Source organism: Pipistrellus kuhlii, unplaced genomic scaffold (assembly GCF_014108245.1).
Source record: "Pipistrellus kuhlii isolate mPipKuh1 unplaced genomic scaffold, mPipKuh1.p scaffold_m20_p_12, whole genome shotgun sequence".
Taxonomy (NCBI): domain Eukaryota; kingdom Metazoa; phylum Chordata; class Mammalia; order Chiroptera; family Vespertilionidae; genus Pipistrellus; species Pipistrellus kuhlii.
The window spans coordinates 37,675,541-37,702,089 of NW_023425427.1; the positions used below are offsets into that span (position 1 = coordinate 37,675,541).

Consider the following 26,549-nt stretch of genomic DNA (forward strand, 5'->3'; position numbering starts at 1 on the left):
GTGAGAAGGCAGCTGTCTATGAATCAGAAAGCTGATCCTCACCAAACACTGATTCTGCCAGTGTCTTGATCTTAAACTTCCCAGCCTTTGGAATGGCGAGAAAGACATGTCTGCAGTTTATAAATCACCCAGTCCATGGTATTCTGCGTGAGCAGCCGAACAGACTAAGGAAACAGGTCTGCGGAAAGGTAACGGAGTTGCTGCACTAAACTTTCCCAGTGCTTCTCCCATGAAACTGAGTGTTACTCCCTCTCCAGTTTCTGGAAGCCGGCTGTAAGCAGAGGACCACTGCGTGAAGTGCCGCTTTGCAGTGGCCGGGTCTCCATGTTTGTGCCTGGGTTCTAACCATTGCTGGCAGTGGCTGGGTGCTCCATGCAGCCCTGCTGCCACCTCTGCGTCTGCCTGGGTTATCCCAGTGGTGCCAGAAACAGCCTGCATTCCTACCACTGAGCAATATCACTTGCATCAAGTTTCAATAAAAAAAGGTATTCCCAAACACCAGCCAGCATATAGCATTTCAGTATTTTAACAATCAGTACAACTGCACTGATGCATACTAGCTAAACATCAGCCTTGCCTGAGACTAGAGACCAATCCACACTTCCCCAAACCTTAGAATGACCTAATCCAGCCTGGGATGGCTACACACACCACACGACTACAGAGAATAAGAAGCCATCAGGAGCCAGTTTTACCTCCTCCTCCAAGTCCTGCTCTTTCGTGAGGCTGTGATGCCTCGAACTCAGTTTGCTGGGAATGTTCTGAGCCAGAATCCGCAGGCTTCCATTGTAAAGAGAGGAGGCAGGGTGGGAAAGAGGGAGAAAATCCAGGAAGCTAACAAACAATAAGACATTGGTGGGATTCTTTTTCTTTTATCTGACACTATGTCTGTTGACAAGAGAGAACCAGGAGTATGGGACTTGCCAGATAAGGACCCAAACATCCGTTAGGCTGCCAACTCGAGCATCATCCTTTTTGTTGCTCGTGTCCTATTTACATTAGGTATCCAACACTTTTCACAAACAATCCCATACATCACACGGGCTCCAAGGGCAGCGTTTGCACCGCCGCGCCTGTAGTTGCTCAAGGAAAAAGTGGTTTCTGCCGCTCTGGACAGGCAGCGCTTCAGGCTGCAGAGGGAGAAATGAAATGTTCAAGGCCTCTGGCACTTCCAGTTCCATTTGGAAGAGGACACAGACCTAGCATTTGGAAAGCATTTGTTCTCCATTAAACCCACCGAACCTTGACAAGCCAGAGGGGCCAAGAATTAGTCTGCCATTGGCCGAGGCTGGGCCTTCCCAAACTGATACCGGCAATGAAAACAGTAACACTGCCATTTGTAATCTTCCGCTGGATTCTGCCAACATTTAGCCCTGCATGATCTCACAACCTGAGAAGAATCTCAAGATTTGTTTTGTAGGAAAAAAAAAAACAAAACCAAAAACGTTTGACCAGCATCTTTTTTATTTTTTATTTATTTTTTATTTTATTTTTTGTTTTTTGCCTGCAATTGCCATATTGCCTTTTGGCCATAGAACCAAATGTGTCTCCATCCCAACTTCAGTTTCACTCCGGGGAAATTTACTAAAGTGACATTCAAAGACTGGAGAGGACATAGGAAGAGCAAGTGGTCATTAAGGTCAGAAGTGTTCCACAGGCAAAATGCCAAATCTTCATACTCAAATTCCCTGAATTATTAACACAGTGTATGTAGTTAACACCAGCCTGGTCCCTTTGGCCTTGAACACATCTAACCTCCATTAATGAGCACACAGAAAAACCACAACAATTTAGCATAGAGAATTTTGATCATTCTCTGGACTAAGATGAACAAACATCATGATGCAAAAAACTTTTGATTTTCTCCAGCAATGAATATCATCAGCTGGCTTTCGAGATACTCTATTTCAAAACAGAAAACAGGATTTAGCAAGCACAGAACTCCTCAAGTCTGTCTCCATGCTATTACTACACAACAGTGTGGATCACTATGGACGATCACTCAAATCATGAATCATGTCCCATTGGTCGACTGTCCAAATTTCGCTCCCCATCCTCAACATTAATAGCACTAAGTACTGCCACAGCCACAGCTCTTTAAGTGAACCAACTCCCATTCCAAAGCTTTGAAGTCACAGATTCAACAATGAGTGTCAACTCTGGGCAGTGACTGAAGGCAAGCCAGTGAGCAGATGAGACCCAGTGAAAGCCAAACAAGCCATTTCAGCTTTTGACAGTAAACAAGGCTGCTTAAGGAGTTGCCAAGCATGAGGTCTGCCCATTCCCTTGGTCTTGCGTACCTCGCATGGGAAACAAAGCAGAAGAGAAATAGTCAAAAGCAGATAAAAGGCAGGGAAAAAAGTGGACAATCAAAAACAAAACTATAAAGCTTCCTGGGCCAGGAATCACCTTGGCAGATCCCACTTTGGAGACTGCAATTCTTCAAGTGAGACTGCCAATCCTGTGTCCCCGTTGCCCACAAATAACACCCTTGGAGTGGAACTCCCAGCTGTGTATATTTTATTCCCTTACTAGGTTTCATTTTTTCCAAACCTTTTCCCCCCCTACATGTGGTTGCCCAAACCAATTCATGTGCTTACTGGCATGTTATGAAACATGGAAACAATTAGAGACCACATTCTAGGGCACCAGAATGATCTTCTATGGAATCAATGAACTACGCAGAACTTGAGAGCATTTGGCAAAAAAAAGATGGAAACTGTGGAATCAAAACCACTAACCGTATCTCATGTCATAGTACATTTTATAAGGCTTTAATTTGACCTGTATTTTATGCAGGAATCATATTTTAACTTCAAAATCTCAGGTTTTAGCCTTTTATTTTGTTTCTTTATCTATCTGAATGACCCTCGTAAAAAACACTCAAGATACAATACACATTTCTTCTTTGAGGTTGAAAACAGTGTATGTACCATGCAAATAGTTCAGATAGGTATGTGATTCTAACTGAATTAGGGGGAATATTATTATTTGAAAATCAAAGAACTTAAGTTTTCAAGTGGCCACCTGAAGTCCTAAGTCATACCTCACAGGACTAAGACCTTCTTTAGCCATTCAAACCAAAGAATGGTCACTTCCATCACAAAAGACCAATGAAGCTTCTAATACCAGCTAATGATCCCAGTGGTCCTTTGTGTGAATCAGCTACTGTAGCTCAGCAAGGGTTGCAAGCTTTTTCTGCTCTATCCATAGTAGGCCAGAATGACAAGGTAAGAGTGAGCCAAGCCTGGGCAAATCAGAAAGTTGAAAACAAAACAAAACAAAACAAAACAAAACAAAACAGGTAATAGGTCTTAAGAATTTCCTAGCATCATCAAATAAAATGAGAATGGGAAGAAACGTGGTTTCTAGAATACATGGACTCTACTGACAATTATCACATATAACTCATATCAATATCACTCACTACTTTTATATGGTACTAGAGGCCTGGTGCATGACATTAGTGCATTGGGGAGGGGAGGCGAGAGGAGGGGAAGGGAAGGCATCCCTCAGCCTGGCCTGTGCCCTCTCCCAGTCTGGGAGCCCTCAGAAATGTCCAACTGATGACACCTGTGGTCATTCCACCATTTGGTGAATTTGTATATTAGCCTTTTATTATATAGGATAAGATTCCTTCAAGATATGGCTGCAATGAAAGTAGCAGCCACAGTAGCCAAGGTCTGTTTGCAGACTGATGAATGAGTTTATGCATCCGTTCTGGAGATTCTGTCCTGGGGAAAAGCAAGTGCAAAAATCCCCACACAAAATGCCCATGTTCTCAGCTACACTCTTGTCTAGAACATAATGCATGGGTGTGTTGCACTGGAAACAACTGGCAGGATTTGCCATGTGCAGTGACTCTATGAACTTGGTCAGGGTTCACTGTCCATCGCAGAAAATCAAACTCCTGTCATTTGGAAACAAAAAATTTAATTATTTGAAGACAGCTTAGGAGGAAGTAAAGTTGTATTGATAAAGCCTCCAACGTCTCTCTCTCTGAAACCAAACAATAATAGTTGAGAGTCATTGAGCCATCTTGTCACAATCTCTATCTCAGTCAATACCAACAGTAATCCTTCCATGCAGGTCAAAAAGGAGAAGTGAGATTTTCAGGGCTCTAGTAAGTTTCTCATCATTACATAGCGTGCGAGCCCTAGAATCTTAATCGAAACCCAGACATTTGACTTAGACACAGTCCTACTTGTAGCTGTCTTGTAGCTTCCCCTTTTCTCTGACGGCAATGTCCCCAGAGACTTGTGTAACATTATGGTATCATCTCATCCCTTTCCTTTTTTTTCCTCTCTTTCCCACCCTAAATCTCCAGTCAACACGTATTCCTACGTACTTGTAATACACATAAGTGTTTATTTAGACACACACACACACACACACACACACACACACACACACACACTTTCCCCCATGTACCAAGGAGATGGATATTAGATATTATTTCAAGAACCTGAGCCTTAATCAAAATAAGAAACTTTTAGGTTTCAACCCTTGGAGAGGTGATTCACTTAAACTACCCAGACCACCTCCATTTATGAGGGAGACTACAGGCAATTCCTAACTAAAGCCAAAGTAGTTCAAATGTCTGCTTTGAAGTTGGCTGCTGGGAATTGAGAATTCATTGAGACTCCAGATCAGCCACATAACCCACAAAGTTCCTGAAGTATGGAGCTATATATTTCAGCAACAATAACCACTATGTAATATTGTTTTTACAGTGAAACTCAATCCACGGTCTTACTTGAGAACCCAGGAATGCCTAGCCCTTTCTCCCTGAGCCTTTAGGTGAAGGAGAACTTCACAGGGAAAAGGTGAGGTGGGTGGATGTGAAGGAGAAAGATGGAAGAACAGGGGACATAATGTGTAACTCTCTGTTGCATTTGGTCATTTTTCTCCAGTGCTCCAGGCTTGAGAAAAAGGTCTTTGGGGCTTCAGGGATCAGGGCTCATGGCTATGAGCAGATTGATAATGGCTGGAACTGCTCAGAATTGGCTTATGCAGGTCATCACAAGTTTGGGTACAGGCTGAATCACCACAGAATAAAAATCGCAAGACAGCATTTTAATTGGCCTCCTTTAGGCCATTTAACAAAGAGAAAGCTAACTTGCAAGAGCAAAGAGTAATTAATGAAGGGAGGAAACAGAGGCTCCTTTAGTGACTTCCAAATAAGTTCCTCTGTCTAAGGTGGGGGGTGGGGGGAGTAGCCTGCAACATAAAGATAAAACGGTAGGTATTGAAGTCACAATGCCTTCCGTCAAGAACTGCTCATTACCATCAGATGCCGCAGTGGCAGAGGGGCCAGTTAGAACTAACTTTATTATTAGAAGTAATTAAGGAGAAAAAGGGCAGGATTTCTTTTGGTTATTTCAAAACAAGTTTCTGTGCATAGTTTAATGAAGGCTGCAGTGTCAAGATAAAATGTGTGTTTTACTGAAAACAGCTTGTGCAAATGACTGCTTGTTACCAGCCGGTATCTACTGGTAGAGTTGTCTGGGTAGGTTGGCTTTATGTGCCAAAATAGAAGAGTTTAGCTGTCTCAGCTTCAACAGGCAGTATGGATCAGTGGTTAGCACGTGTGTTCTGGATTCAGACTGTATCTTCAATTCCTAATACTGTCCTATAAATGAATGACCTTGGGTGACCCTCTGAATGTTCTAGCCAGAGTTTACTCATATGTAAAGTGGAGATCATGGCAGTATTTATCTCAGAGGGTTGTTAAGAAATATCAATACACCTAATATGCGTCAGAGATTGTTATAATTATTAATATGCATATTTAAGAATCATTCGGGTAGGGGGTTGTTGTTAAAAAAAAAAGGGCTTGCTGTAGAAGGGATACCTTAAGTATCAATCAATAATAGGCCCATTTATATCTTTTGGCGTTAGCATGTAAAGATACTTGTATTCAGAGTCATAACAGTTTTTATCTAAATTCATTTCAGACAGTATTTTAATATTTCTATACAATCCACATGTTTTAAAAATATCTGTTGTTTTGTTTTGTTTTTAGTTTTGCAAAACCAGTTGTGAAACATCTCTTTTTATTTCTCAACTTCTTATCTGTAAGGTAACAGCTGGGGCTTTTTGTATTTTCCTAAATCTGAGCTTTTTCCATATAAACCCTCTTGGCAGCTTTCAACTCTTCCGTCACATACAGACCGAGGCTGAGAAAAGCTGCCATGAGCTGAGCTTAGACCATTTGGAAAGCCTCAACTATCACACAGCAAATGGGGAGGTGGGGTTTGGCTTCCTTCTAAATATCTATGCTGAGCTGTGGTGGCCACTTTGGGAGACCTCTCCCTGGTGGTTTCAAATGCTCCCCGCCCGCCCCACTCTTCAGTGAGGGTAACTGTCCTCTTCAGCAATTTTTCAGAGACTTCTCCATTAAATTCTCAAGATTTAAAGACTTTCATCAGCTGGCTACAATATCTGCTTATTTTCTTGGGAATATGACTTACCCATTATGTTTTGGTTTAGCAAATCAGCAGCATTTAACTAATGTGCCATATACCATAATATTAGATCCATATGATGAATGCAACTCCTTCCTTGGGCCTTAGTAAGCAATGACTATATTATTAAAACCTACTCATTTTGGAGAAGACTAAACTAACAAAATATCCTCTACATGATTTATTTTTTCACTTTTCATTTAATTAATTTATTTTTAATTTATAAAATTTGAATAATTTAAGTAAGAGCCTGTGTCATATAATTTTAGATCATATGCTTCAGATTGTGGGAAACAAAAAGTTAAAAATACTGGGAAGTAGATATTGGTGGAATTCTCCCCAAAAGTCTGTGGGTTCAATTGTTTTCGAAAGAATTGGTGCACGCTAATATTTTCCCTAACCAAGTTATCTACTTCTTTGAGTAATAATTTTTGTTTGTTTGTTTTAGGGATCACACATTGTAACATGAAAGATTTTCACTTTTTAAAAGACCCAGAAGTGTTGAGGAATGGTTGAATCATAGAGTTGTTGATGCCCATTCACAACAATGTCAGTCTGAAGGTCAGAGCTTAAGGTTAGAATCTGAACAGAATGAAATATGCAACACTGGGAGTATCTAAAGGAAGATTTCTAAGAGGGAAGAGGCAGATATTTATTCTTACCCTGGATCGTTCTTCTAGTTTTGTCATCATGACAACCGTGGCACTCCGCTGCTCCCATATCATTCTCCAAAAGTCCCCAAATGTTTCAGGGAGAGATCCCTGTGTTGCTATGTAGGCGTTTTGTTTCCTGTAACCATCTATGTAGTTGGCATTCACATAGTCACTTCCTGGGATGCCTGTAAAGAAGGAACGTTATTCAACTAAGTGAGCATATCACAAGAGGAAACAGCCTGGGAGACAGCCTAATGGCACTGTGTATTATTGTTCCACACTACTCTAGAGGACTCATGGTGATGTATCAGAATTTGGGTTTTAAGCAAGGCTTAAGCAAGATTCTGTTAAGTAAGATTCAAAACAGGTCTAATAGGGTTAAATAAGTGCAATGTTTGAGTTGTTAGGTCTTCATAAAATGACAAGGTGGACTTCCAAAGAAAGAACAACACACCCGAGTGTCCACAGAATGCCTTCTCTCACGTTGTCCTTTTCCATTGCATTAGTAAAATATAGCTTGTAAAGGAGAATCAACAATCACCTGGTCACATTCCTCACTCATTCTCTTCCTCTTTCCCAGACAAAGACCAAATACAATAATGCCTGGGATGGAAAAAATGTGGTATAGCATGTCATAATGGTGAAAAAATCACTGCAGATTTCAGGAACAGGGAACTCATTTAATCCTCACAACAGCTCTACAGAGTGAGTCCTGTGATCTTCCTCTCACAGAAGATTAAACTGAGATGCACAGCATTTGGAAACTTGCTGGAGTTGGTGGAGTCTGGTTTAATTATAGATAGGCGGTCCGCTATGACTTTGTCCTAACCTCTGCAGAGTACTGCTTCTCCTTTAAACCTCATGAGGTTGTTGTAGCACCTGAACCTCTCTTTGGATTATGACAGTTGCCTCCTAATTGGTTGTCCCACTTCTACTTTTATCTTCTGCAGTCTGTTCTCCATCTAGCATGAAAGCGATTTTTAAAAGCATAATTCAGATGACATAATCTCTTCCGCAAACCCAACCATGGCTTCCCTGTACATTTCAAATAAAACTCAAATGCTTAACAAAAGCTCTGCCCTTCTCCAGACTGATCTCGTTCCCTTCTAAACTCTAGACTCTGCTTCATTTGAGAAAACAATGCTCTCCTACCATAGTGCCATCCCACATCCTGGAACATACTCTGTCTGCTTCCCATTGTAAAATGTTCATCTCCATCTCCATCTCAGAAGGCCTGCCCTTCACACTTTGGGACCTCAGGACTCCCTTGGCAATTCTGTACATTGCATATTATGCACTGTAATTACGTTATTTGTTTGTTGACTTGTTCATTGCCCATTTTGACCTCTAGGTCATGACTTTTATTCAATTGTGCTATTCCTCTTGACAAAAAGAGTGAATAATTTTCTCCAGTTCCAACATTTAATAAGTAGCAGAGCTATAATTTAATGCAGATATTCCGACTGAAAGTATAATTTTTCCTCAGAATAATGCCTTGAAGAGAAATAGAGGCAAGTTTGCGCCTCTTCTACGGAGAGTGGCCAGAGCGATGATGATGATGAAATCTATTCTATATAAGAAGGGAATATATAATACAATTTGGCAAAAGAAAAGGTAGGGATTGGGGGGCAAGATCTTCCCATGTGGACCTGAAGAGAAGTTCAGGTTTACTCTGTTGAAACCCACGTTTTTCGATTCTGAAGGATATAACTGCAGAGATGGGGAGTCTATCTCCAATATAATAAAGCATTAAATGTAGAATAAAAAAGAGAATAGACTTCCTTGGGAGGGAACAAGTTGCCTAATCCTAGAGGGGGACGAGCACTTTACAGGGAGGTCACGTGAGATGGGAGGCAGTATTAGATCGTGTACATGGTTCCTTTTTTGCTCTGGGAACACATGGGTCTTCGGTTTGTGGAAAAATATTTTCTTTATAATGAAACATATGCTGTTCCCAAGCTAAAGTTATTATATTTCACTGATTGCCACTCTCAATTACTTTGAGTGATTTTCTGACTCCAGTGGTAAAACTGATCCTCTCAAGAAAAGTAATGAAAGCCAGATGGAAACTACTGAGCTCCGAGATGAACACATGGATGGAGAATACCACCGGCGTAAGTGAAAAGCCTTTTGAGCGAAAAAGGCTTTTGCTCAGTTGGTTGTAACACTATTCATCCATTACAGCCACTCAAGACACAGTTGGGATGCTGGCAGTCCCTTGTTGATAAAGATCCTATTCCTCCCTGACATGAAATTACCGTAGATTCAAAGGACAGCTTAAATAAGGCCCTCAGGTTACAGCTGCTGGGAGGTAACACATCTACATGGCCACCATACTTGTTTCCGAGGCAACAATAAAGGTATGCTATAAACCAAGAAGAGCCCACTTTTGAAACGTTAATTCAGCAGTTAGTAACATTTACAAACTCATAAAAAGGTGTTTCGTTATGGCCCCCCCTCAGCTACGAACATGACACACAACTTCTTTCCAAAATTCAGTATGAAGAAATCTGGGTTAATGACTCAGGAAACACATCAACTGGACACTGCCATGTCCCCCTCAGCAAGGATTACAGATGAGTCTGAATGACGGTTCTGAGGATGGGGAGGGAGGGGGTGTGAAGGACATGAGACTCAGATCTAAAGCAATGGAACCGAGCCTGTCCAACAATGAGTTATGAGGTAATGAACCGTTTTTACACCGACTGCTTAAGTTTGAATAATAAGTTATTATTAATTTTTAGGGTGAATGGGTTGCTACAGCATAATGATTGTACTTCCCAGGACGGAAAATACAAAACTCTTGCCTGAAAACTACGAGGTACCTGGGATCCACACTGTATCCCCAAATGGTTTATGAATTTGGGACTTGATATTTTGAAAAGAAGGGAATGAAACTAAAATTCAACACTTGGTCGAGGTGATCATTAGTGCGTCCTGAAAGAATGCGGAGGCTCCTCTCCGGTTTGGACCCTTGTCTCTGAGGAGGCTGCACCTGAAAGGAAAGCATCCTCCTGAACATCCCCCAACCCGCGTGGGCAAGAAGACATTTCCTGTAAGCTCTCTCTCTGGGTCCTCTGCACCGTGGAGAAGGGAGGGAGGAATTTGTTCTCTACAAGCTCTCAGATCTAACGTGGCCTACATTCCCAAAACCCAACCTAACAAGCAGTGTGAAAAGATGAATGAAAAAGGATTTTAGAAAGGGCGGTGGCTTGCCCTTCTAAAAATATGAACTCTCGATGGGAAGCTAAAGTTACCAAGCAGCTGGTTTTAAGTCCATGAGGCCTTAGTTTTCAATGCACCATCTTCTGAAAAAGTTTTCAACCAACCAGGGCCTGTTGGGGGGGAGGGGGAAAGGAGCTTCATAGACTGGCTTTCCAAATGGGGTCCACGGAAAGCCTCTGATGGTGAGGTTTCTGCCGGGAGGCTGGATCTACAAAATGCTTTCATCATTTTGGGGTGATCTTCTGCAAGGAATGCCCATTTGTTTATTTCATTTTCAGTTCCTTGCCTTATCCGGACAATGATTTGCATCTGCTAATGCAACACTAATAAGAGTGCACTTCTAATCTAAGAGAAGTGTGTGGAAGTTAATTGAATTCCTCCGGGGCTCTGATAGATAGAAACCTAAATTATAATAGAGTACTGAAAGAATACCAAATTATTATAAATTAGCTGATTAATTTTATTTCTTGGAGTGAAGGAAACCTCTGTTCAATACTATAAGAATGCTGCTTGTCTTTTTGGAAAAATCTTAGGAATGTTACTGTCTTTTAGAGTCAGTATTAATATCATTGCTCAAGAATAAATTAGGTCTAAAAGTTTATCTTTCCTAGGAATCCATAGGTTTATTATATTTATAAATTTAACAAATTTCTGTGTATTGTTTTAGGTGTACTCTCCAATTAATAGTCATGTAAACATTTCCAACACCAGTAATGCTTATCATTCTCATCTTATAATTGAGAAAGTGGAGGTTAGATCTTGGATTCATATTATACCAGTATAACCCCATTCCTGTGTTACATGTACTTCATCGGTTAATGGCCTACTCTATCCCGTGGTACTTAAAAATATTACTTCCACGTTTTATATTGGGTCTTTGTGTTTCAGATAAACTAAACTTGCAGCTGAAGGACTCAAGTCTCTAAAACTAACAAAGGTAGTGATGAGGTGAAAGATGAGTAGAACTGGGCTTCTGTATTCTCGATGCATAACAAGCCACAGCAAACAGCTATTCCAACAGGATGGGGCCAGTTAAAGCCTCCCCTTTTATTTGCTGGGGAGTGCTGGGGCTAGCTCTCTGAGGAACAGCTAGCCTGGGCATGGATGTTGAGGTCCATTCTTCTTTTAATTGCCTGCAAAACTTTGAAAATGTCATCACGAGTTCAAAATGCAAAGGGTTCACTCTTCTTCTTCATCTAAGCGTGGGAAGAATGGGCCAGAACTCCCTGACCTCGTTCCTACATGTGTTTGAATAGTAACCGAAGGGTAGGAAGCCGTGGTCACTTGGAGCTACTCTGCTCAAAAGAATATTTGTGATGAATAATTACAAAAAAAGCTTAAAGCCTTGAAAACATTTGGCAATGTTAAAGAATATACTATATGAGTTGTTTTGTCATGATTGGGTTAAAAAATTGTGGGTTTTTTTTTGTTTGTTTGTTTTTTATTTGAGGAGGACCAATTAAATCAAGGGGATCTGCTAAAAAAACAAAGAAACAAACAAAAAAATACCCAAAACAACTTGCTTTGCATTTGATTTTTCAAGTCAGTAGATAACTTTTTTAAGAAAAGATTTCTCTTGGTGAGGAGTATTTAAAATTATACGTTTTATAGTAAAGCCTTATATGCCCCGATGTTAACTGGAAACGCGAGACTGAAAATAGTACATGGATTATTTTATCAATGTGAAATTAGGTAATCATAAGGAGAATGCACCTACTTTTGTAGTACTTGTCCCTGTAGGAAAGTCCCATGTGCCTTTTGACACCGTGGGCCACTAAGCACCTGCTAAAACATTAGAGAACTTGACCAGGAAACGGGACTCCTGCCTGGGCCACCGGCAGTTTGCTCTGCCATTTGGGCAGTTGTTCAACTCGTCCAGACCATTGATTGCTTATCTGCTAAACAAGGCATGTTGCACAAATTGATTCCCTCAAGTCCTTTTGAGTTCTAAAATAAGATGTCTCCTTGTGGTATTCTTGGATTTGGAAATCTCTGTGAAGTTATTTTAAGATGAATAGAGGCTTTGTGTCTCTCAGATTAGGTAGGGACATTCTCTTTCAAGCTGATTTCTATTGCTTCTACCTCTGATGTGCTGAAATGAGATATGTGTGTGTGTGTGTGTGTGTGTGTGTGTGTGTGTGTGTACACGCGCGCGCGCACACGCGCATGCATGTGACTGATCCTTTCAATTTTGATTAGAATCTGGTGGGCTACAAAACAAACAAATTAAAACACAGAGGAGGTGTTGGGACTAGGTCAGTAGGTGGTCTGTTCAGGGAAAGAGTTCTCCCCAGGGGAGAAAAAGGCAGCACTAGAGGGAAGGCAGAGTTCCATCCATGGGACAGGTTGCTACAGCACTGGTAAGTCCTCACCCATTGTCTTCCAGAGGATCTGCATCTTTAAGCAAAACAATGTATAACAGAACCAATGGACTACAGACTAACTGATATAGATAAGAGGTAAGTTCCTAGGGCAGTGGTAGGCAAACTGCTGCTCCGCAGTGGTTTGCCCCTCTGTTGACTAATGAGTTTGCCGACCACTGTCCTAGGGTGTCACATCCACATTTGTAGAAAACAATGCTAGTTAAGGGCCTGCTCTGCAGAGCCAGCAATGAGCCTTCAGCTAAGTGGTTGACTTTACTCCAACTGAGCGAGGCATCAAACCCCAGCTACAGTTATTTTCTTTCACTTCTACAAATTCTTAGTAAAGTTTGCATAAAAAATAAATTGGTTTTGATAAACTAGTTTATTCCCTGTTGTAAGACAGATGTACTCAAGTTCAAATAGAGCACAAAGGCTACCTTTTTCCCCACAGGAGTTCCCTGATTCTTTTTTTAATATTGGTTCCATTAAATTTAAAAAAGTATTAAAAGCTACCTTTTATTCAGTAAATAATATCCCCTTCTCTACCTCAATGCACAAACCATAAACAAACAAACAAAACCCCACAGAACAACAGTGAATTGTTGGTTAAGGCCTAGATTGAAATTTTGACAATTCACAATGCAGAAACAAACAAACAAACAAACACAAACAAAAAAAACGCTTACTTTTCTCATAGCAGCAAACTAGAGAAGAGAGAATGGAAAAATGAAACCTCATAAAAATTATTACTAATACATCATTTAATTCCAAGACTACAGGTTTTCTTTCCCCTTTCCTAGCACCGTGGCGGCCACCCATGGCTGTAGTAGGAAGAGCAAAAAGGAGGACTTTTTTTGCCTGAGAAAACAAATGTTTCTCACCGAGGCACAGTGCATCACCTGCCAGGACATCCCCGGATGGGACCCCCGTTTGGCACATCACCCTCTGTTTCCACAGGACCCGGGGGCAAGGTTTTTAGAAGCGTGCCCTGCTCTGTGGGCACTGCAGCTCATCTCGGTGAGTATTCATGGGGGAATGGGCAACTTCCAAAGAGTGTGTGAACCTTGCATCCACTGATGTTCCCTCCATGGTTTCCCTATATCTCTGCACTGCAGAGGGGCTGGGCCACCACAGTGGCCCCGGGGAAGGATGCGGCAATTAAATTGTCTTTGAATGTGTTCCAAGCTTAGCTAAAAGTGTTGGGGACTTACCCTCACCTCTTCTGTAGTTAGGGAGCCTTTTGGCATGAGATAAAGCAGACCGGGGGCCAGCCACATCAGACTTTTGGAATTATTACAGGGCTTCATGCAGCAATGAGGTGTCAGATCCAGCGAGGAGTGTGATAACAGCTCTGTCTGGATGTAGGAAACTCGCAGAGCCCGAGTCTCCTCATATATCACATATTTCTAATATCGCAGCAGCATTATCATAATGGCCTTACCCAACACCTCTGTGAGAAACAGCTGAGTTTTTTATTTGAAACTTCTAAAACACTACTGGGTACTAGCTATTCTTAAGATCGATATAATATACAGAAATGAAACACACCTATTAATTCCTAAACATCCTGATGGAAAGTAATTCCAAACCTGAAAGGCCTTTTTCTAGTTTCTCTATTTAAAAAAAAATCAATGGAGAGAAAAAAAATAATTATTTTATAACTTCCTAGCAATGCACAACCTGCACCTTTATTCTAACAATAAAGTCACACCAACCACATAATGTGTGGGTTTCTCAGAGTAATGAAGCGCAGATTCATTAGTGCAGTCTGCATGGGTGTACAATAAAAAATTTAAAAACCCCAATAACTGAACTAAAGACAAATGGAGATAAAAAACAACAACAAAAACTCACAGAGCTTTCGGATTTACTGTTCAATTAGCTTCCTGAAAACAAAAGTAAAGAAAAAAACTAACACAACCAGCCACCTCTTAAAAATGCTTTTTCTCTTGTCCAGGTAAGAAACAGAACAGGTATAGGCCGAGGTCAGAGCCATACAAATCCCACACTAAGTCCTGGGCTGCAGGCAGGAGAGAGGTGAGACTTAAAAGGCTCAAATTAGCTTTTACTCAGGCTCTAAGCACCTGGGAAATGGTTCCCAGTTTCCAAAGGCTAAGTCGGATCTTTCCTTCTATTGAAGGCTACTTAAGCTAGAAAAATTCCTCTGTGCACTGCTCCTCAAGGAGAAAGATGCTTTTACTTACTTAAAAAAAAAAAAATCACTGAAATAAACGTATTAAGCTTTGTCATGCTTGTAAACAAATAACTTGTAAAGGAAAGAATGAAAAATACTAAAGAAACTGTATTGGATCAATGATTGATGTTCTGAACAAGAGGAGAAAAATAATCTCAACCAATAGTTGGATGAGAATTAGGGGGGGAAAAGGAATTTTTCCCGTTTATCTCAGATGGGGCACACATCCCAGTCAATTTTGGCTTAAGCAGAATTTCAAGGGAAAAAGTAATAAACAACAGGTGTCCACGAACTATTCACTAGTGTACAGGCTAACAGGAAAGACAGAAACTAGGTAGCGAGGCAGGTAGGTAGATGAAAAGAAAAGAGAGGAAGAGATTCTAGAGGGACAAAGGGATCACATTTAGTGAGCTGACTTGGGAAATTGCACATGACAGCTGTTAAAAAGAATTCTTTATTGGGGAAGATAATTTAAATTCTTTGATGTTAGAGTTTCATGTGGAGTTTGAACATCAAACATTTGTATTCACTAAAATATCATTAACTTGTTTTTCTGGGTTGTTTTGCTTTCACTTACTGAAAAAGTATCAGGCTACTAGATACAACCTGGAAATAAAAGAAGCATGGGTACCCTGTGAAACTGGGGAATATGTGACCGCGTGCTGACAGCTGCTTTAAATGAGTCGACAGTCATTTAGCACCGAACACTCTGCAGAAGGGAGGGTAAGGACACAACTTAAATACAGGGCTCAGTGCGGGGGCAAATGGTGAAGCGACAGTACAGGCGGACATCGGTGGTTTTCTCTCTTCACTTTTTAAAATTAGATTTATCTGAGGGGCAGAGACTCCCTGTGAGCCACTTTCTCACTTTTGAAGGTGCTAAATTGCCCATCTTGCAAATAATCAAGTTGTTGTAACATCATCTATATTATTTACAGTTGGGTTTTTTTTTTTGGAATTGCTCCTATTATGCAAATCAAGCAGCAGATGATATATCTCGGATTTCCATTTAAAAGAACACATTCTTCCCCCTGCCGAAATCTGTAATGCTGTTATGGGGTCTGGTTTTCATTTATCAAGTACCCACATTTCCTTTTGCTTCGCAGAGTACTCCAAATATATGCAGCTTTCTCATTTGGATAGTATTAATTTTTCCATAGATCACATACAAAAGAAATTCCATCTGAGGATAAAAGGACCCAGTGATAGTAGCAATAAAATTCATAACACCAGCGATGATCATTTTAATAGTTCCCAATATTTGTCAGGCATTGTCTGTGTGCAAGCACTGCTCTAAATGCTTTACAAGCATTCATTCATTAGACCCTACTAATTCCAGGAGATCGGTACTATTTTAAGCTCATTGTGCAGAGGAGGGACCGGGGGCCCAGGAATGTCTCCCCACAAGCTCTTCACAAGGACGCAGAGCCTAGGATGCTTTCATAGGAAAGATGTTCTTGAGAAGCATATGGGCCCTGATAGGAATGTGCCCTTTAAAGAGATGAAGTAAAGAAACAGACTTAGGGTTTGAAACTCTAAATATATTTCCCCCAAGCTAGAGAAAAAACATAAAACAAAGCCATGTTTTTCTAAGCCCCTTTTATCAGGTTAACAAGCACTGGTGTTAAAGAAAGCCCATGACATAATGTGGTTTATTTACCCTTTGTCATGTCTAACTCTTGCAGACAAAACCAGTTAAACCCAGCTTGGTAGCAGAGACAATAATTCCATTTGAAGTAAATCCTCTGGCTTACGTATTTGTCTGTTTTCCCATGAGACCTAATTTCTTCAAGTCCAAGATTTAATATGTATCTTACTATTCATATTATTATTTATCAATTGATCTCTGCATTTGGAATCAACTTTCAGGATTTCAAGAATGGCAACAAGAGTCTTATATATCCTCATTTTATGAGAAAATAGAACAAAAGACAATCAGGCAAGGGTTCCTAAATTGCAGAGTAGACATGCAAAGGGCTTGCATGTGCACGAACTCCATGAAACTGGTGTAAAAAGTGTGCAGGTGCCTTTTGCTTTCCAGAGGATAGTGAATGTTCATTAGATTCTCAAAAGGATCCAGGTTCCCCAAAGGCTCAGTGCTCATTGTACTCAGTGGCATGCCCAAGGTCACACAGCTGCTCAGACTGAGATTTAGTGTTCAGATTCCTGCCTTTTTACTCAGTCATCTTCCTAATATACCTTAAAAAGTGATATTAAACAAAAACCCACCTGAAAGCTATTTATGTCGTGTATTCTTTGGAAAAAGTTACTTTGATTAGAGTTTACGAACACAATTGAAGGCCTCTAGCTCTAAGATTTCTACCATAAGTGTTTCAAAATGTGTGTTTCAGAATTCCTAGACAGTCTTCCCAGCACAAAGGCAATGCTCTTGAATTTGGTATGGCATGTATAGGCTCTACCATTATGACTTCAAAGGCAGCTATAGGTGTGACTGGCCTATTGGAGAGAATAGCCATCTTGGGCCCAAATGCCTCACTTATTAGAGTTTTGGCTCTGCCGCTTACTGGTTATTAATTAGGAATAAGTTATTAGGTGTTTAGCTTAACAGTTTCCTCATCTATAAAACTGAATGATCACAGCTACCTTTTGGGACTGTTCTGAACACTACAGATACAATCTATACATGCTTTTGTATACAATATATAAACTCTATGGCACGGTACCTGACACTTAGGAGGTACCCAGATGATCATATCTATAACTTTTTGTCTTTATTGTTGAATTGAAAAGTAGCATTTTAAGTTTTGCTTTATATCTAGACATGGCCAACAATTCTAAAAATTTCCATGTCAACATGACTTTTAAATTGAAATGTTAATTATAATTCTACTAACAGAAATATAGAACAAGCAGCCGTAAGTTGTATATTAGAAGGAAAAACCAAAACCCTTTTTAATCTAAGTGTGTGATAATCAGATTGAATATTTGCTATTTAGGAGGCATTAAGTAATGTGTCACTAATGATATTCCTTGGTTTATAAGAAGTTGAAGATACATAACAATATATTTGAGGGCAGTAGATCACCCTTGGAATAAGCTAGGGTAGATAACATGTAACTTCTGCAATTATAGGCCTAATGCATTTGAACCACAGGTGGTCCCCCACCTTGAGTCACTGCCTCAGATTAGTTATGCCATGAAGTAGCAAATGAGATATTCGAGTCTAATATTTGTGCCATCCATAGGTTCATGCCCAATGATCAAATGGATTTCTGGGCCAGAAGTTAAGGCTGGGCATTTGGATCCATGCTAAGTTACTTAATCACAATCACAACCTGTGTCAGTAGGAAAGCATCGTGAGTGATGTGGCTGAGAAAGCTGGGGTGAAGGGCTCAGAAGAGTTCGATTCTAATTTGGGCTCTATTACTCTTACACTGTGTCACTTAGCACCAGTTTTTCCTCTGAGCTTCCCTCCTGTCTACTTGCTGGAATACTTTGGGCTCCATGAGATTAGGCATATGGTTACAACATTATCTTGTGCACATATACATATTAGTTTCTAATTAGTCTCTATTTGTCACACTTATCTTAAGTCATTAAGTTCACATCTCTTCTTCAAGAAGTACTATTTTCTCTTAAAAAATTGCTTACTTATGGAGGGGACTCCATAGGTAAATGGATTGGTCAAAAAATTCAATTGTGTTCCCATATTGCTTAACCTAAAACCTAACAATTGTAAGCATTTTGTAATTTGGACTCTCAAATTTATTTTGCATTTTCCCCAGCATAAAGAAAGCTAGCATAATTTGGAACCATGTCATAAAGTGTCACTATTTTCAAGGAGTTCAGTAAGCACATTGGTGACCGCACAGAATTCCTGATTTTTTAAAAAAAATTTCCCCTGCCATCTTTCAATGACAGTTGTGTTTCAATGGCAGTTGTGTCATGTTTAGTACTATCAAGCAGAGATTAAGGCAATGCAGATCACTATGGCAACATCCACTCTCTTCTTTAATGTCTTTCAAATCATTCTGCAAAGTAATGTGAAGACAGTGACCAGGACCTCTGAGGGAACAACAAGAATACATAAAATAAAACCTTCACCAACGTCTTTAAGTTACTGCCATTATCGCCACGGGAACACAAAACAGACACGTTATATTTATAAATTGTGCAAGAAGTCACTTAACATTTCCACACACTTAAAAATGTGGCTTTGTGCTCTCCCAGCTCCCTTTACGGGAGAGCCCCAGCCAGTGGTTCTGTGGTTACAGGTGCCGCCTCTTGTGCTTAAGAAATAGGATGGTGGCTTGGCCCCTTAACTATGGGGCTTAGTTTCAGATAAAATGCTTTTCATGCTTGTAATCTAGATGAAAGCTCTCTGTGTAGCCCATACACTTCAATTAAATGCTTCTAGCCTTTTGCATAAGAGTTAAAATGGAAAGACTTTTGGTTTCTAGGTCAGCTCTAGATTTAGGGTGTATTGGTGGCACAGAGTTATAAAAAGGCAGGTTTAAGTTTGATTCCAGTGTTTTGGCTTTTATACTGCAAAAATATCAGAGGAATGAAATGCACATAGTTTCCAACTGTCTTTAAAAAGGCACGTGGAGGAATAGTCCTGTGTTGTTGTTTTTTTACACGCACTACTGTTTAGATGGTAGAAAATAACAGGCTAAGAAAACAATGACAAAGTGGGCAGAAGTACAGGGATGCGGCAGTATCGACTGACCTGATTCTGAGTGAAAACAATGCTACCAAAGAGAAAAGGCAGACTGACAAGTTCTTCAGCCAAGACCAAGCCAAATGCATTCTCAATTTACACCCATTTATTTTATTTCTATGACTTACCTTGCTTCAGAAAAAAAAAAAAAAAAAAAAAGGTTTCCCTATTTGTGCCTTGGTTTAGTTTCTTACTTACTATGGCAATAGTTTAAGAGACTTGAGACAAAAAATTGCTACTCTTTTTTACATTTTAAAATGGGAAAAATATAGAGATAAAATGGAAAATCTATATGCGAATCACCCCAATTACAGTTGCTAAACAGGATTGGAGAGAAGCAATTACGTGTTTGACACCACTCTGCTTAGAGTAGCATTGGTTTAACTCTGATACACCTGATCAATTTTTTTTTTCCAGCACAGAAAAAGGCTAACTCTGGAAAACCTAGTATCTTCAGTTGTCACAGAAAGGTGTTGTAACATTTTTCCAACATCAAAAACAAACCCTTGAGAAGTTTATGAAATATGTCTGTGCCAGATAACACCCTTCTGAGGAAAGGGGCTGCAGGTAGGGGCTTACTGAAATGCTGAAGAATGGTCCTTGTCTCCGCCACTCCCCAAGCTTAAAATAAATGGAATGGTTGCCTTGGTGATTACTGGGAAAGCTGTTAATCAGAGTCTCACTTTCAAATTAGCTCTGGGTACGAAGGAGGCAGGTAGGACTTAATTCCAAGTTCTGAGATAAAGGGTGGTCATCACAGCTTTCGGAAGCAGAAAAAAGGGTAAGATACTTGAATAACCATCGATGGAAATGTTTGACCTGTAAGGTTCTCAAAAGGCCTGGGTCTGAAGTTGGTGTGATTTAATGTTTTATAAAAATGTGGAAGAGGGTGAGCAGTAAACTTTCAAGTACGAAAAGCCTAGAATGCTCTTCTGGGTGCCAACGAGGATGCACGTGGTACAGGGCACTCGGCGGGCCAGGTTAGCTGCTAAAACAAGGATGGGTTTAGGGGACTGGGAATTATTTTCTGAGGGCAGCAGCCCAATGTGCCACCATCGCCAGAAAGACTAACATGATGTTGAGTGCTGGACGTGAGCTTCTAATTGCGTTTGAAACACCAAGTGAGAGGGTTTTAGTACTGGAAAGGAATGAACGGAGAATATTTCCCTCATGAATCCTTAAAAGAAGCTAGGCATATTCGAAGAGTAATTCTCATCTTTCAGGAGCCATCATTCCCTCTGAAAGGTAACACCATTGGGAGAAAGACTATCAAGCAGTCCACAAACCAGATGCACCAGGCATCTCCAAGGTGCTTACTTTGCATTACCACATCACCAACCCCAAGCCTTTAGACAGTCCCTAGTGGCTATCCACATTTATTTACAAACATACTACTCACTTGCCTATTTTTAGGTAACAGTGACTGGGCATCTTCTAATAATCACCATTTTATTTCTAACCATCAGCAACACTCAGTGAACGGGCAACCCAAAATTGCTTCCCTTGTGAACATCAACTACATAATCAAGTCTTTCATGTAGGGTAGAGGTAAGAGTTTATGAGGGATGCTCTTATGTTATTGAATGGTGGGCTAGTGTGTGTGTGTGTGTGTGTGTGTGTACGTATGTACACAATAGGTATATTTCTATGAGAAAGAAATACTGAATACCAGCATTGGCTAAATCTTAAATAACTATTTTTATAGATGGCTCAGTGCCTAGTTAAAGCTGTATTTTCATGCACATCCTTAAACCCATGAAAATAATGGTGTACATCAGGTCAGTATTTCCTTACCTTCTATTGCTGACAGGAGGACTCGGGAATGATCATAGGCGATTACGTTTGCATATCTATTCTTTGGTTTGTTTACTTCCAAGTTGGAATGTTCCCATGTGAACTGCTGGCCAGGATCAATTGACTTTAAAAGAAAAACAGCACACACCCCAAATCAATACTGAATATCCGTGGATTATAGGCATTTATCACAAGTAATGCGATTTTGAGAAGAAAACTCTGAAGCCACGCTTCATCAAGATGGCCCTCGCTGTGAAGCTGAGCACCGATCTACCCAGAATCACATGAGATGATTAATCGGAGTAACACTGTGTAGTTACCAACACTGATTCAGATGAGAAAGAAAATCAATACAGATGTTCTGCTAATATCGGAAAGGCAAGGTTTTATTATTATTATTTTACTTTTCCATTTTTTCTCTCTCTCTGCTGCTGTAGCTTACAAGTTACAGTGGTTCAATATTCCTTCCAGTTCTGTGAGCATTATTTTATCTTGTTTGCTCTGCCCTATTCTTCCCTATCTGGACCTAATCTCAATTTTTAAATTGAGTGGTTTTTCACTGGCCTCCCTGGGCACTGCGTTAGTATACTCTCTTCACCTGCAGGCTTACATCTTGAGGGCAGCTTAAAATTTTGTCTATTTCTCTGCAACCCATCATGGCCAATATCACAAGGCGTTTTGTGCAATTCTAACAGCTAAGAGTAACAGTAAAGAAGGCAGGTTAGTTTAATTAATCATTTTAGAGCAATAATTTGCAACCTAATGTAGATAGGACCTAACTGTTTTTCTACTTAAATTGTGTTTCCTGTTGTTCATTAAGTGTTATAGTGTTTACATCATTTACTTCATTTGATTCTTTAAACTTATTTGTTTTGATTTTTAGTGCATTACCTTAATGCCTTAATTCAACTACTTATTCAAAATTAAAATAAGTACAGCAGATGTAATACAATATGTAACTTTTCATATGTAAAGTAAAAACAATGGCTTGAAAATGAATCCAGGCTTTGATTATAACATCTTGGGCAACTTTTTTATTTTCCTGCAATATTATGGTAATCAAAACATATTTTCTTTTATCTTACAATACTGACACTTTTTTCATACTTATAATTTCATGGTATATGACAACACCAGTTCAGTAATTGCATCAACATGATTTTAAATGATCAAAATCAAGTTTAAGAAATAATTAATTCTAAATTAAATTTAGGTATAGGTGAAATTTTTAAACAGTAAAGATAGTATGTTATATTGATAGAATTTTTAGCAGTAATTTTTGATGCTGGGTATTTTCTGTTCCTTTATATGTATATGTAGAATTTGAAACAAACATATCCAGTAGCTGTCCCAATATTAAAGATATAAAGACATACACTTTGTTTTAAAGGGACAGATTTCAGCATGATGATAAACCAGTGTAAAAAGTCAAGCCTATTAACAGTCACAAAGAACCTCTATTCATGCTAACATTCTCAGCAGTACAGACTGCAGCCTCTAATTTATGGAGGATTTAACCCCTTTTCCTTTCTTAGCCTATGCTAATCTATATATAAACTAGTTGATCATTAAACAATATGCAGCAAAATAATTATCCATGCCTTAGAGTCTAAAGAAGAGTGTAATGAGGGGCCTTTCTAGTTGGTTCTTTCAAGGAAACTCATCATCTCTCCACAGAATGTACTCTCCAAGCATTCCAGAAGCTAAAGGGAGCAGAGCATTCCTCTGGGTGGACGCCTTCAAGTCAACCGTGAACTGTCACACAGCTCCATTCGGCGACCAAGACCAGATTTAAACATTTCTCAATTCAGTCCCCACATCCAGTCCTTCAGCACCTGATGTCTAATTAGAATATCTCCTGTAATCTCTCAATCCAACCCATTCTTCAAAGTAAGTGGTCTTTCTTGAAGCAAAACCCTAGACAGGCTAGGTCCCTGATTAAGAACTCCCACTGGAAGTTCTCAGCCACAGTTCTACCTATACATTTTCACTTATATTTGCATCTACAGAGATGGCTCAACACATGGTTTGACACATGCTTTTTTAAAAAAAATGAATTGACTTGATGAATAAATGTTGAGAAAAGTTCATCAAGCGAAATCATGGAGTAATTCTTCCACATAACAAGGAAGCTAGAGAACAGATTATGGAAACTGCATTTACAGTACTCTCACTTTAATATTTTAGAACTCATTAGCATATGGCTTAGTAATTAAATGTATGATCCTGAAATTATAACTACCAGTGACATTATACTGATGAGCATGACTTAGTACATAAGCTTCTTGCACATTATTCTCTATTTTAGAGTCTAAAATATACCAAGAAGCTCCTAATCTCACTGAGATACAGTCTTTTGGTGGAAAATGTTACTCTCTCTGATGGCCTTGTTACTCAGACTATGAACACTCACAGATGGAAAGTGACATAAATTTAATTAGACCAATGGACTTGCAACTATCCACTCAAAGACACTTTAAAGTCATGTCCATTTCTACTCTTGCCACATATTCTCAGCCATCAGCATGCTGTGATGCCTGCATAGAAGAATGTGTGAAAGTGGACACAAGTGGAACCATTGTAAAAACAGCTTGAGCAGCCAATTCCTGAGGAACCGCCTTATACATGCTGTTCTCTAAATCTTTGGACTCGTCCTAACACAACTGTTTTACAAACCAGTGTCTGTAACATCAAAAGGAAATCAGGCATCCTGATCACAAGGACTAATGATTACCGACTATCTGGAGACAGACTCAGTAACCAACCACGTATAGTCAAGAGCAGCTCAGCTTGTTAGTACCAATAGGAATTCTCTCTTCTTTTCATGCAATTGCTCCGCCTCTTCCCTTTCCTTTCCTTTCCTTTCCTTCCCTTCCCTTCCTTTCCCTTTCCCTTTTCCTTTTCCTTTTCTTTTTCCTTTTCCTTTCCTGATAAAAAGCTCTTGCCTTCCCTCTGTAACCAGGACACTATCAGAGTTTCTGCCTCAGAAACTATGGTCCCCCAAATTGTAATTCTTTGATATCAAATCAATGATTATTACCTCAAATTTTGGCTTTTGCATCTTAGGTTAACAGTTTAAGAACTGGTAATGGAAATATGAGTTATACATCACATATGTTAACATGCTTATGCTTAAAATTCGCTCCAGGAGAAGACCTGTACATAACAGGATCATCATAATAATACCGTTTCCCCAAAAATAAGACAGTGTCTTATATTAATTTTTGCTCCCAAAGATGCGCTAGGTCTTATTTTCAGGGGATGTCTTATCTTTCTATGCGTTAGGTCTTATTTTCAGAGGATGTCTTATTTTCGGGGAAACACGGTAGCTGTCCAGTCATTGTGCTCTACATCAGTAGGCTGTTTAATTTTCACAAATATTGTGAGGTTGTTTCTCCATTTTGCTGACAAGGAAATGGAAGTAAAGAAAGATTAATTCAATAAATCCTACTCAAAGCCTTCTCTGTGGCAGGCGCTGTGCTATTCGGTGAAAAGTGATTTTTCTCACACATCTAGAATCATACATTCACCTTCAACCCCAGATCTGCATCCTGTCAAAGCCCAGCTGATGACTAACAGCTGGTCATCACCAAGCCACGATGCCACTTAACTATTGAAAGGGTCACTGCCAAATGGAGAAGCCCCACATACGAATCACGCACACGTAACTACCCTCCTTTATCTCCCTCATCCGAATGCTGTTTGCTCCTAACTGATCATCCTGTGTCATTCTGGGGCAGTTACATAAGAAACCAAGTTTTAAAAATGAGTTGGCTTCACATGGATGACAAAACAGATGGGGTGCAGCTTACATTTATACTCGTTTTACACGGATCAAACAAACATTGATTAAATAATGCTGACTTGTCTTTGTGCAACACATTCTCATCCATCTGTATCTATCCATCTGACTGAACATTTAACAATACACAACACAGGTCATTATTTTGGAGCTTGTCAGAATGCTGAGAGGAGTAAACTCAGTAAAGAAAAATGAATTACTAGTAGATTAAGTATAAGATCTTATATATTCAGGAAAAATCCTGGTTGAGCAAAATCAAATTTCAATTATCCATGTTAATGAGGCAAGGATATCATGGATGAATAAGACTCTAATTCTCAAAACCCACTGCTTAGGCTTTTCTTAGTGCTGGTGATGACACAGTGGCTTTGCCTTTTTGTTTTCTGGCTTTTCTTACTGAGATCTTCCTAAAAAAAAAATAAAAAGAGCAACGTACAGAAAGATCAACATCGGTCTGAAGTGACAGAGAAGCTGACTTCCACTTCAACAGTGTATTTTTGACTGGCCCATTATGTCTGGACTAGATGCCTGATGTACTGAGATTCCTGTAAGAATGGGCCTTCTTTCCCCTGGCTGCCAGCATCACCTTTGCTCCGGCCGGAGCCGCCTTTCCGCCTGGCCTGGAGTCAAATTTCTGCCTTCCCACACTGCCTAGAGGCCCAGAGCTGCTGGGGTGCTGTGGAATGCCTGCCCCCAGCCACTCAGCACCTGTGTATGTAAATTAACCCACCATCTTTGTTGGGTTAATTTGCATACTCACTCCTTATTGGCTGGTGGGAATTTTGAATGTACGGTCAATTAGCATGTTGCTCTTTTTTTTTTTTTTTTAAGTGAAGATATCTTTCTATTATAAAGTTAAATGAGGCTACCCCAATATTACTAAAAATTTTGAAATAAATCCCCTTGTTCCTAATGGAGTCAACTTCCTGCTGTTTTGGTACTGGGTTTCCCTGAGCTTAATTCTCAGTACTTCTGCTCATCCTTCTGGTTCTATTTATCCAAACAACTTTGGGCTGGTTATTCTCTCTTTCCTAGCACTTCACCACGAGTTCTTTGGGGTGGTTATTCTCTCTTTCCTAGCACTTCACCACGAGAGCAGGAATCTTGGCCAGGTCTTTGTTAGCTTCCATTGAGGGGAATTTTACGATTTGGGAATAAAGCACAGTGGATACTTTTTCAACCAGAAGTTGATTAATAACCTTTAAAAAAATACTATATTAAATTTGTATATGACAGTGTTACAGAATTTATAAACAGGAACGCTATTCCTAAGATTTACCTTTGTTTTTCCAGTCAATCGACAAGGCCCTTGAAAGGTAAGTACTGCATGAACACTATGTAGCATCTAAAACTTTACCAAGATGCCAAAC

The 26,549-nt window shown here is 39.8% G+C and overlaps 1 protein-coding gene across 32 annotated transcripts in view; it reads right to left on the bottom strand.

Moving 5' to 3' along the window:
• PTPRD (protein tyrosine phosphatase receptor type D) overlaps nt 1–26,549 on the bottom strand; it is a 626,044-nt gene that overhangs the window by 53,271 nt on the left and 546,224 nt on the right. For all 32 annotated transcript variants that reach the window (XM_045580211.1, XM_045580213.1, XM_045580225.1 and 29 more), the window contains 2 exons: nt 21,378–21,501; nt 7,130–7,305 (listed from right to left, as the gene is read on the bottom strand). In XM_045580211.1, the coding sequence (XP_045436167.1) occupies nt 7,130–7,305; nt 21,378–21,501 (300 nt within the window). The remainder of the gene's footprint in view (nt 1–7,129; nt 7,306–21,377; nt 21,502–26,549) is intronic.